The sequence below is a fragment of the Lithobates pipiens genome, unplaced genomic scaffold (assembly GCF_037356315.1).
Source record: "Lithobates pipiens isolate NorthernLeopardFrog02 unplaced genomic scaffold, aLitPip1_a1.2 Scaffold_37, whole genome shotgun sequence".
In the NCBI taxonomy this organism is placed as follows: Eukaryota; Metazoa; Chordata; class Amphibia; order Anura; family Ranidae; genus Lithobates; species Lithobates pipiens.
In genome coordinates, this window is record NW_027507825.1 from 14,856,839 (window position 1) to 14,869,995 (window position 13,157).

At 46.9% G+C, this 13,157-nt stretch overlaps 1 protein-coding gene across 1 annotated transcript in view; it reads left to right on the forward strand.

The window, feature by feature from the left end:
• The window catches only part of TRIP11 (thyroid hormone receptor interactor 11), a 124,735-nt gene extending 121,122 nt beyond the window's left edge, over positions 1-3,613 (forward strand). Inside the window, exon 20 of the mRNA XM_077466751.1 lies at positions 1,862-3,613. Coding sequence (XP_077322877.1) covers positions 1,862-2,073 — 212 coding nt within the window. The 3' untranslated portion in view covers positions 2,074-3,613. The remainder of the gene's footprint in view (positions 1-1,861) is intronic.
• Positions 3,614-13,157: the final 9,544 nt, after the last annotated feature.

Genomic DNA, 13,157 nt, shown 5'->3' on the forward strand with positions numbered 1-13,157 from the left:
CTCTGACGGTCGCTGGCTAGCTGGCTGTCTCTGACGGTCGCTGGCTAGCTGACGGTCGCTGGCTGGCTGGCTCTCTCTGACTGTCGCTGTCTGGCTCGCTTTCGCTCACTGTCTGACCCGTTTGCTCTCACTCTGGCACTCACTGTCTGGCCCGCTTGCTCTCACTGTCTGGCACTCTGTCTGGCCCGCTTGCTCTCACTCTGGCACTCACTGTCTGGCCTTCTTGCTCTCACTGTCTGGCCTTCTTGCTCTCACTGTCTGGCCCTCTTGCTCTCACTGTCTGGCCCTCTTGCTCTCACTGTCTGGCCCTCTTGCTCTCACTGTCTGGCCCTCTTGCTCTCACTGTCTGGCCCTCTTGCTCTCACTGTCTGGCCCTCTTGCTCTCACTGTCTGGCCCGCTTGCTCTCACTGTCTGGCCCGCTTGCTCTCACTGTCTGGCCCGCTTGCTCTCACTCTGGCACTCACTGTCTGGCTCGCTCGCTCTTTCTCTCGCGCTTTCCTTTGAACTGGAGATGTAACCCGTTTCCATCCCTATTTTCTCCCCCATGGGTTTCTTGTTATGTGTTGCCACTTTGAATAGAGTTTTAGAAACTCTTGATGACCTCCAGAAGAGCCGTCTGACCCTCTCTGCTTAGCCCTGGGGACCGGCTGGGTTGTCTGCTGTGTAATCTGAACCTGAGAACACCTGCTTATTCTCAGCAATCTGAAAAGACATTCATAAGCCTAAGGAAACTTGTCCTAAGAGAAATATGAGGGCTGCTATTGCTACTTCCTATTGTGCAGCCTGTCATTCTGTTTCAGTGGCGTCATGATTTTTTAAGTTCCTTTTTTTTTTTTTTTAAAGCAGTTCAATAATGTCAATGTTTTGCTACCTTCTCACTGGCTGCTTGCTGTCGGGGTACACCGCTGTGATCACATGCTATGCCAGCATCTATTGGTCAGCAAATCATGAGAATTTTATTCTGCCTTTCAGTTGTCGTCTTCGTCGTCGTTTGTCTTCCTCGTTGTCTTCCTCGTCATCTTTTTTATCATTGTCTTTGACAAATGTGCCTATATTTTTGTTCACGTTTAGTCTGCTCGCTGCTGAAGTGTTTGTTACTGTTGTCTACAGGGCAGTCTGATACAACATTGTACACACCCAGTTGGAGCTATTAAAAATCAGTGCTATAAACATACCTGTAGAGTGTTGTGTGTTTTACATCCATGTGGAAAAGCCTTTTAAATTTACTGCTAGAGTAGTGGTGCGGTGTACCACTGCCCAGGGTTGGGGGGGTTTGGCGCAGTGTATCTGCTACTTGGTGTTAAGGAGGGTGAATTTCACAGTGAATGCTAGAAAAGATATAAAAGACAAAAATGATTGCAGCTTTGTAATCTTTAATACATCAATAAATGTATTTTTTAAATACAAGCAGTGTACGTACGTGAATGTGACCTGGTATCAGCCTCTTGCAGTCTTTACAGCAGAGCTGGTATGTGAGAGGAATAAGCAGTACAAGAAGCCAGTCAGTTCATGTGCTAACAAAAACCATGCTGATAGGAGGAGAGAGTGACAGCCATGCCCTGATCACTGTGCTGCTTCTCCTTTGACTGTCCAGTCACAGGTTGGGGGCTGGTCCGGGATGACCTGGGCTCAGAGGAAGTTGGATGAGTGGCCATCAGACTGAAGACGTCTAGCTGCAGGGAAAAAAGTACAGCAGGGAAATCTTTGGATTGAATGTAAATATTGATGCAAAATCTGTTTAATTTTTCAGCGTGCTGTTCATTTTTATCTTATTCCTGGCTGCCATTGTGCTTTAAGTTCTGTTTTATGCATTTTGATGAGACCATGCATATTTTATTTTTATTTATGTATGTTTTTAAGGTTCTGGATCAAGTCGAAGGCAAGACTCAAACCCCTTCTTGGCTCCTCGTTCAGCAGCCGTCCCCCTCATCTCCCCGGGATCCCTGGGAGGGGGCACCTCGGGGCATCTTCTCATGAAGCCTATCTCGGACGCCTTGCCCACCTTCACCCCCCTGCCTGTTTCCTCGGATGCCAGCGCTGGAGCGGTACTGAAAGACCTCTTGAAGCAATAACCCGGTGTAGACCCACCGCAGGGCATTGTAGCACTTTATAAGGAAGACACACTATTGTACATACCAGCCAAAGAGGCCTTTTGTATAATCCTAGCTTTATTTAAACAGAACAGTCCCCCCCCCCCCCCAACTGCCGACACAAAGCTCCAACCTGAAACAACCGGATATTTAAACTTGATATAAATACGGAACTTGAATACTGAGCCTATTTTCTGATTGGACGGGAACTTTAATCCGGGAGGTGACCTTGAACACGTCCCAACTTTACATTTTGTACAGCCAGTTTCTTATCTTTATTTTATGTGAAAATGAGCACACGGTTATCCTGCTCCTGAGGACGCAGTGGTAGCTGAACATTGTCCGTTTATGTTCTGGGGGTGGGGGGTAATTCCCTGTCTTCTGCCAAATATCTGCACCAATCAGTGTTCTCATCCTGAACGAAGGGATTGGTGAGCTGCACTGTGACATCGGGTGCAAGGTTGCAATGCTCTGAAAAATATGGACTCTCCCTGGGGGGGAGCATGGAATGGTATCTAGAAAGCGGGATACTTCGGAAAGAAATGCCGCTCTTCAGGGCTGCTAATTAAATCAAGAACCAGTCACCATGGTAGCTTTATATGCCCTGCTGTCCATTCTGAGCAAATGCCCCACAGCCCGAACGCCGTGGTCCCACCTGGTGGCTGTGGAAGGGAAGCTGGCTTGGGCCCCACCCTGGGCAGACTGCAGTCACCAAACTGAACTGAGCAGTTGCTGCACTGGGGCTCCCCCTACTGACCCAATTGGGCATAGTACAGGAGTACTGCCTGTAACTCCCTCCTCCACTAACAATCCTGCCACTGTTCAGCCACCTGGTGACCATGAAATGCGGACCTGGCTTGGGCCCCATCCTGGGCTGATAGGAGTAACTGAACTGTGTTGTTGCTGCACTGGGGCTCTCCCCTTGCTGACCCAATTGGGCCTGGTACAGAAGTACTGCCTGTCCGCACCCTGTTAGCAGCCCTGCTGCTGTTCACTGCTTAGCTTACACACACACAATAGTATCAGCAGGTTCTTCCTCCTCAGTCGCTGAGAGAAGCTAAACCCTTGTAAGACAGTCAGCATAAAAAAAAAGAAGCCTTTGTAAATTTACTGAGGGTTACCATTGGTGCAGAGATGTGTGTTTCACTCATCGGTGCCCAGTTTATAAAGGATAGAACAGTCATCCACACACATCAATTACGAGGCCCCCACATCCTGTTCCCCTGCTGCCAGCAGTGATGCATTGTAACAGCCACAGGAGGGAAAAGTGGAAAGCTGCAGTTTACAGGAGTGCAGAAGGCAGCAACCAGCAGCTCTGGGATCAGATTCTATGCAGCTTGTTCATTCTGAGTTTGTCTTCCTTTCCTCTTATGTTTGCAAGACGCACGATTGCTCACGCGTGTAGCTACAAAAATGATTTTTTTTTTTTCTTTTGTCCCTACGTGAGTAAGTGTATACTTTCCTGTCTACTGTGAGTCTGACACCAAGGGATCCATTTATAAAGGTTTTCACTCAACATTCACACTTGGTCACGCCAAAATCGTTGGCAGAATCCAGCAATTTTCTTTGCATTTTCAGAAAACACACAACGCACTTGAGGTCTCATTACTTTTATTTTTTATGGAGGATGCGGGCAGTGGCATTATTTCTTAAAGGCCACCTCAACCGCAGTGCATTTTTTTTTTTTTGGTGCAAAAATCGCAGCAAAACACACATTGTCAAATGATTGATCTGCCTTGTGCGCAGCTTGCAATAAAACACAAGCGGGAATGTGTGTCCTGCTACGCGGAGTGTGAATGGGGCCCCACATTTTTCTAACTGGACTCTTTTGGGATATGTGTGACACCTGGGTGAAAGTTGTGTGAATCTTGTTTAAAACTACTAAGGGACCCCTAAGTGTCAGATAAAGAATAAATTATAATTATCAACCCAATCTCAACCCTTTAAAGGTGGCGTCTGTGGAAAGCTACTTGGGCTCGGTTCCCACCTAGGCGTTTTTGGGTGCTTTTTGTAGAAACCCACTACAGTCCATTCACCATGGTTTCCTATGGGACATGTTCATATCTATGCTTTTTTTTTGGAAAGAGTAAGGTACTTTATTTTATTTTAATTTTTAATACATAGGTGTGAACCAGGCTTTAATGCAGGATTCCAGGAATTCAGCCACTTTATAAAAAGTGATGGCACCCTGGAAGTTAAGTCCAAGGAGGTGTATGACATCTCCTGGGCTTATCTCAATTATTTACATCTGACAGTTTTATTGCACTCCCAGATAACGGCTATCGCTGTATTTCCGGGAGACCAATGCTGATGCTTCAGGTCTAAGCATCTTAAACTTTAGAATTGGTACAGCTGCTATGCCTGCCCCTCCCCTCCTCCTGCCCAACCACAGCATCCTTTGTAAAAAAAAAAAAAAAAAGTGCAGGGGGAAAAAAAAAAGTGCAGGGACACTAGCAGTTAAAGCGTTTGTTACCCCTACACTTCATATTCCTGATATGTACCATGTACTTGTATGAGAAAGTTTCCTGTTCTCTTTGCATTACCTCCTTTATGGGAAATCCCTGGTGTTCCTGCCAGTCCCTCTGCTTTTCTATTAAAACTGACCACACTAAGCAGGTGAGCACAATGTGGTCAGTTCTCTAGCTATGCTGGGAACTCTGTGTACAGTAGTACCTTGGATTACGGGCATAATTCGTCCCAGAAGCATGCTTGCAATCCAAAGCACTCGTATATCAAAGCAAGTTTTTCCATAGGAATCAATGAAAACTCAGATAATGCGTTCCAGTGCCACCGCTGGTGTATGCAGTACCGCATGTTGCCAGAGGTGCGGGGGTGCCGGAGATGCTCGGAGACGTTTGGAAACACTTGAGAACAGAGTGTCTCCGCACCTCTGGCCACATGCGGTACTGAACACCCCAGAGGCTTAAATAAAAAATAGCTTGTATTGTGAAATGCTCGTAAACCGCGTTACTCGTAATACGAGGTATTACAGTACTCAGTGATCAGTGATCAGACGTGCGCTGACACGCCCCTGCTGCATAGCCATTCACTGGTGAAGATCAGTGTGCTGCTGCTTCTCCTCCTCCCCAAGCTCTTATGCAGCTGAGATCAGAGGGAATGTGATTACTTATGGCAAAAAGGTATTCATGATGTGTTTTTTTTCACATATATATATATATATATATATATATATTAGAGAGATATCTAAACAAACATATTTTGCCTTTAGTTTCTGTTTTAAACTTAATGGGTTGTCTTACAATCAGTTTAAGTCCAAGGAGCTGACATCTTCTGGACTTATCTCTATTATTCGTTGTTCTGCCAGATTAACACTCCCAAGGATCTGAATGGTGAGAAATGCACAGAGCAGCTATATGCTATTCACAGAAGCCTTTGTATTTTGTGAATGTGTTGACATATCACCAAGGCTTCTGTGATTGGGCAGGAGGAGGAGAGGGCATAGCAGCTGCAGTGACTCATCTGTTCAAGATGCAGAGCTCAGAAAGATCCAATGTCGCTCTCCCAGAACTACAGTGATAGCTGTCTTCCAGAAGAACTATAAACCTGTCAGATATAAATAATAGAGCTAAGCCCGGGAGGTGCCATGCACCTTGCTGGATTTAACTCATAGTGTGCCTTCATTTTTTACTAAGGAATTTACCTTGAATTCAGTAGGTCTTTGCCACCTAAGGTCCACAGTTTAGGCCTCCTAGTAGGATGGACTTTTTCCATTGAGCAGCCAAAAAAAGGTATACTGTCCAAAGCCATGAAATATAGATTGGTCGTCTGTTACTGAAAGATACTCTCACCTATCTACAGCTAATCAAATATCCTGTATTTGCAACAAAGCTGCAACAATGTATTAGTACTACAACCAATAGACGTGTGAGTAGGTCTGGGATACCGCCACTCGTGAAGCATCAGTGGTTATGTGGCCACTTTTAATGCTTTGTGTGTGTTTATTTTGCTTAGCAAATACTGGAAACTAAAGGCCACGCTCTGACGTTAAATGATGGGAAGAGGTTTTAGTTGGTTTTGACTTTAGTTTTATTTTATTAGAGAGGATTGTGTTTAAATTTGTCCTTCAGGAATCAAAAAAAAAAAAAAGTAATCGCAGTGGAAGGCTGTTCAGGGATTTCTAGCTTTTTAGGTTCAATGAGATAGTGAAGAGCTGTGTGAGGTCTGAGCCCCGAATCTGAAATCTGCTGTATTGGGGGAAGATTTATAGTTCAGGCATAGATACCACTTAGATATTTTTTTTTTTAATGAAGAGGTGATACTACTTTGAGAAGGCCAAAGGTGTGAGATATAGAGACCTGATTTGGGTCTTAGGACTCTATCCCTCTGGTCGCAGTGAGAACGCCGGTCACAAGATAATCCATTTTTTGAGTAAGAAGCTAGAAGCCCCTAATAAGAATAGTCAGGTAGCGTGAAGATTGGTATAAAAAGTTTATTAAGAATGGGCACCATCTTCTTCAGGGTATAAAATGGTCCTAAAGATATAAGGCTTCTTTTTTTATATATTTTTTTTTTTTTTTTTTTTTTAAACCTTCATGCATTAAATAGTAAACCTTCCTCTATACATATAGGTAGGCCTATAGTGAGGCTTACCTAAAGGCACTATTAATATCTCCTAAATGTGTGCCATTTAGGAGCTATTTACTGTATACTGCGCCGATGATGTCATCGGGACATGTGCTCTGAAGGAATGGCCACCCGTGACATTTCTTCACAAGTCAGTGCCCGTGACCAGCGGCTCACATGTGCATGCGTGGGAGTGACCTCACGCGGCCCCGGCCAGTCACACAGTCCGGAGTCCGCGCTAGTGATGGCCGAACGGTTCGCCCGGCGGTCGTTTCGCGGCGAATTTCCGACTTTCGCCGTCCGCGGGTTCGAACGCCTTTTTCCGTCGTTCGCCCCGGCGGACTTACGTGTTTAATGTATACAAGAACTTTAACCTTTCGTGACACGTTTATCATGTGTTACAGGACAACCAATTGAGACATGACAGCTCATGGACACTTGGACATTCCCCCTAACCTATAAATACACCCGATCCGGTGGCCATTTTACATTCTTTCTTCTGTCACTGTAGGGAAAGGATCCTGTGTGGAGTAGGGACAGAGAAAACGCTAGCTATTTGGTACACAAAAGTTCTTTTCAGGACTGGTATAGGTGTTAGGTCAGCAGCCTGAGTTTCTTTTGTCAGTTTAGATAAAGGGACAGAGCGCTGTATGCTGCTATTTTAGGGACAGCTCAGCCAGATTAGTCTTTCTTCATCATCATCATCATCATCATCATTAGCTGTTACTATCAGGTCCACAAAAGAGCTGTTCCAGCTAATCGTTCCAGCCTACTCTTTTTTGCCAATTTGTATAGGGACAGGCAGGAAGCAGTGTGTCAGGCAGTGAGGATAATTTTAAAGACTTGCTGTTACTATTAGTTCCACAAAGGTTCTTTTCAGGACTGGTATCAGTGGTACGGTAATAGGCTTGTACACGTATAATATTCTTTCTTCCAAATATAGAAAGAATATTATACTTGACTGCTGCCCTTCTGCTGCAGTCTGCTAATCATTCACAACTCACTTGTTCCACAAAGCTCTTTATCAGGACTGGTAACTTGGTCTGTCTAGGGTGCTACGGTACATAGGCTTGGGTGCGGTACAGTCTGCTGTTCTGTAAGGACCGCTATCGGTCCACAATACATAGGGTTGCCGTGCACTACTGCTGACCGCTGCCCTATACTGCAGCAGTCCTTCAGCGGTATAGGGACTGACGCACAGTCTGCTAAACACTAATACACAACCTGCTTGGTCCACAAAAGTTCTTATAAGGACTGGTAACTTGGTATAGGGTGCTACGGTACATAGGCCTGAGTGCAGTACAGTCTGCTGTTCTGTAAGGACCGCTATCGGTCCACAATACATAGGGTTGCCGTGCACTACTGCTGACCGCTGCCCTATACTGCAGCAGTCCTTCATTGGTATAGGGACTGACGTACAGTCTGCTAATCACTAACACACAACCTGCTTGGTCCACAAAAGTTCTTATAAGGACTGGTAACTTGGTATAGGGTGCTACGGTACATAGGCCTGAGTGCAGTACAGTCTGCTGTTCTGTAAGGACCGCTATCGGTCCACAATACATAGGGTTGCCGTGCACTACTGCTGACCGCTGCCCTATACTGCAGCAGTCCTTCATTGGTATAGGGACTGACGTACAGTCTGCTAATCACTAACACACAACCTGCTTGGTCCACAAAAGTTCTTATAAGGACTGGTAACTTGGTATAGGGTGCTACGGTACATAGGCCTGAGTGCGTTACAGTCTGCTGTTCTGTAAGGACCGCTATCGGTCCACAATACATAGGGTTGCCGTGCACTACTGCTGACCGCTGCCCTATACTGCAGCAGTCCTTCAGCGGTATAGGGACTGACGCACAGTCTGCTAAACACTAACACACAACCTGCTTGGTCCACAAAAGTTTTTATAAGGACTGGTAACTTGGTATAGGGTGCTACGGTACATAGGCCTGAGTGCAGTACAGTCTGCTGTTCTGTAAGGACCGCTATCGGTCCACAATACATAGGGTTGCCGTGCACTACTGCTGACCGCTGCCCTATACTGCAGCAGTCCTTCATTGGTATAGGGACTGACGTACAGTCTGCTAATCACTAACACACAACCTGCTTGGTCCACAAAAGTTCTTATAAGGACTGGTAACTTGGTATAGGGTGCTACGGTACATAGGCCTGAGTGCGTTACAGTCTGCTGTTCTGTAAGGACCGCTATCGGTCCACAATACATAGGGTTGCCGTGCACTACTGCTGACCGCTGCCCTATACTGCAGCAGTCCTTCATTGGTATAGGGACTGACGTACAGTCTGCTAATCACTAACACACAACCTGCTTGGTCCACAAAAGTTCTTATAAGGACTGGTAACTTGGTATAGGGTGCTACGGTACATAGGCCTGAGTGCGTTACAGTCTGCTGTTCTGTAAGGACCGCTATCGGTCCACAATACATAGGGTTGCCGTGCACTACTGCTGACCGCTGCCCTATACTGCAGCAGTCCTTCATTGGTATAGGGACTGACGTACAGTCTGCTAATCACTAACACACAACCTGCTTGGTCCACAAAAGTTCTTATAAGGACTGGTAACTTGGTATAGGGTGCTACGGTACATAGGCCTGAGTGCGTTACAGTCTGCTGTTCTGTAAGGACCGCTATCGGTCCACAATACATAGGGTTGCCGTGCACTACTGCTGACCGCTGCCCTATACTGCAGCAGTCCTTCAGCGGTATAGGGACTGACGCACAGTCTGCTAAACACTAACACACAACCTGCTTGGTCCACAAAAGTTTTTATAAGGACTGGTAACTTGGTATAGGGTGCTACGGTACATAGGCCTGAGTGCGTTACAGTCTGCTGTTCTGTAAGGACCGCTATCGGTCCACAATACATAGGGTTGCCGTGCACTACTGCTGACCGCTGCCCTATACTGCAGCAGTCCTTCATTGGTATAGGGACTGACGTACAGTCTGCTAATCACTAACACACAACCTGCTTGGTCCACAAAAGTTCTTATAAGGACTGGTAACTTGGTATAGGGTGCTACGGTACATAGGCCTGAGTGCGTTACAGTCTGCTGTTCTGTAAGGACCGCTATCGGTCCACAATACATAGGGTTGCCGTGCACTACTGCTGACCGCTGCCCTATACTGCAGCAGTCCTTCAGCGGTATAGGGACTGACGTACAGTCTGCTAATCACTAACACACAACCTGCTTGGTCCACAAAAGTTCTTATAAGGACTGGTAACTTGGTATAGGGTGCTACGGTACATAGGCCTGAGTGCAGTACAGTCTGCTGTTCTGTAAGGACCGCTATCGGTCCACAATACATAGGGTTGCCGTGCACTACTGCTGACCGCTGCCCTATACTGCAGCAGTCCTTCATTGGTATAGGGACTGACGTACAGTCTGCTAATCACTAACACACAACCTGCTTGGTCCACAAAAGTTCTTATAAGGACTGGTAACTTGGTATAGGGTGCTACGGTACATAGGCCTGAGTGCGTTACAGTCTGCTGTTCTGTAAGGACCGCTATCGGTCCACAATACATAGGGTTGCCGTGCACTACTGCTGACCGCTGCCCTATACTGCAGCAGTCCTTCATTGGTATAGGGACTGACGTACAGTCTGCTAATCACTAACACACAACCTGCTTGGTCCACAAAAGTTCTTATAAGGACTGGTAACTTGGTATAGGGTGCTACGGTACATAGGCCTGAGTGCGTTACAGTCTGCTGTTCTGTAAGGACCGCTATCGGTCCACAATACATAGGGTTGCCGTGCACTACTGCTGACCGCTGCCCTATACTGCAGCAGTCCTTCATTGGTATAGGGACTGACGTACAGTCTGCTAATCACTAACACACAACCTGCTTGTTCCACAAAAGTTCTTATAAGGACTGGTAACTTGGTATAGGGTGCTACGGTACATAGGCTTGAGTGCGGTACAGTCTGCTGTTCTGTAAGGACCGCTATCGGTCCACAATAGATAGGGTTGACGTGCACCACTGCTGACCGCTGCCCTATACTGCAGCAGTCCTTCAGCGGTATAGGGACTGACGTACAGTCTGCTAAACACTAATACACAACCTGCTTGGTCCACAAAAGTTCTTATAAGGACTGGTAACTTGGTATAGGGTGCTACGGTACATAGGCTTGAGTGCGGTACAGTCTGCTGTTCTGTAAGGACCGCTATCGGTCCACAATAGATAGGGTTGACGTGCACCACTGCTGACCGCTGCCCTATACTGCAGCAGTCCTTCAGCGGTATAGGGACTGACGTACAGTCTGCTAAACACTAATACACAACCTGCTTGGTCCACAAAAGTTCTTATAAGGACTGGTAACTTGGTATAGGGTGCTACGGTACATAGGCTTGAGTGCGGTACAGTCTGCTGTTCTGTAAGGACCGCTATCGGTCCACAATAGATAGGGTTGACGTGCACCACTGCTGACCGCTGCCCTATACTGCAGCAGTCCTTCAGCGGTATAGGGACTGACGTACAGTCTGCTAAACACTAATACACAACCTGCTTGGTCCACAAAAGTTCTTATAAGGACTGGTAACTTGGTATAGGGTGCTACGGTACATAGGCTTGAGTGCGGTACAGTCTGCTGTTCTGTAAGGACCGCTATCGGTCCACAATAGATAGGGTTGACGTGCACCACTGCTGACCGCTCACCTATACTGCAGCAGTCCTTCAGCGGTATAGGGACTGACGTACAGTCTGCTAATCACTAACACACAACCTGCTTGTTCCACAAAAGTTCTTATAAGGACTGGTAACTTGGTATAGGGTGCTACGGTACATAGGCTTGAGTGCGGTACAGTCTGCTGTTCTGTAAGGACCGCTATCGGTCCACAATAGATAGGGTTGACGTGCACCACTGCTGACCGCTGCCCTATACTGCAGCAGTCCTTCAGCGGTATAGGGACTGACGTACAGTCTGCTAAACACTAATACACAACCTGCTTGGTCCACAAAAGTTCTTATAAGGACTGGTAACTTGGTATAGGGTGCTACGGTACATAGGCTTGAGTGCGGTACAGTCTGCTGTTCTGTAAGGACCGCTATCGGTCCACAATAGATAGGGTTGACGTGCACCACTGCTGACCGCTGCCCTATACTGCAGCAGTCCTTCAGCGGTATAGGGACTGACGTACAGTCTGCTAAACACTAATACACAACCTGCTTGGTCCACAAAAGTTCTTATAAGGACTGGTAACTTGGTATAGGGTGCTACGGTACATAGGCTTGAGTGCGGTACAGTCTGCTGTTCTGTAAGGACCGCTATCGGTCCACAATAGATAGGGTTGACGTGCACCACTGCTGACCGCTGCCCTATACTGCAGCAGTCCTTCAGCGGTATAGGGACTGACGTACAGTCTGCTAAACACTAATACACAACCTGCTTGGTCCACAAAAGTTCTTATAAGGACTGGTAACTTGGTATAGGGTGCTACGGTACATAGGCTTGAGTGCGGTACAGTCTGCTGTTCTGTAAGGACCGCTATCGGTCCACAATAGATAGGGTTGACGTGCACCACTGCTGACCGCTCACCTATACTGCAGCAGTCCTTCAGCGGTATAGGGACTGACGTACAGTCTGCTAATCACTAACACACAACCTGCTTGTTCCACAAAAGTTCTTATAAGGACTGGTAACTTGGTATAGGGTGCTACGGTACATAGGCTTGAGTGCGGTACAGTCTGCTGTTCTGTAAGGACCGCTATCGGTCCACAATAGATAGGGTTGACGTGCACCACTGCTGACCGCTGCCCTATACTGCAGCAGTCCTTCAGCGGTATAGGGACTGACGTACAGTCTGCTAAACACTAATACACAACCTGCTTGGTCCACAAAAGTTCTTATAAGGACTGGTAACTTGGTATAGGGTGCTACGGTACATAGGCTTGAGTGCGGTACAGTCTGCTGTTCTGTAAGGACCGCTATCGGTCCACAATAGATAGGGTTGACGTGCACCACTGCTGACCGCTGCCCTATACTGCAGCAGTCCTTCAGCGGTATAGGGACTGACGTACAGTCTGCTAAACACTAATACACAACCTGCTTGGTCCACAAAAGTTCTTATAAGGACTGGTAACTTGGTATAGGGTGCTACGGTACATAGGCTTGAGTGCGGTACAGTCTGCTGTTCTGTAAGGACCGCTATCGGTCCACAATAGATAGGGTTGACGTGCACCACTGCTGACCGCTGCCCTATACTGCAGCAGTCCTTCAGCGGTATAGGGACTGACGTACAGTCTGCTAAACACTAATACACAACCTGCTTGGTCCACAAAAGTTCTTATAAGGACTGGTAACTTGGTATAGGGTGCTACGGTACATAGGCTTGAGTGCGGTACAGTCTGCTGTTCTGTAAGGACCGCTATCGGTCCACAATAGATAGGGTTGACGTGCACCACTGCTGACCGCTCACCTATACTGCAGCAGTCCTTCAGCGGTATAGGGACTGACGTACAGT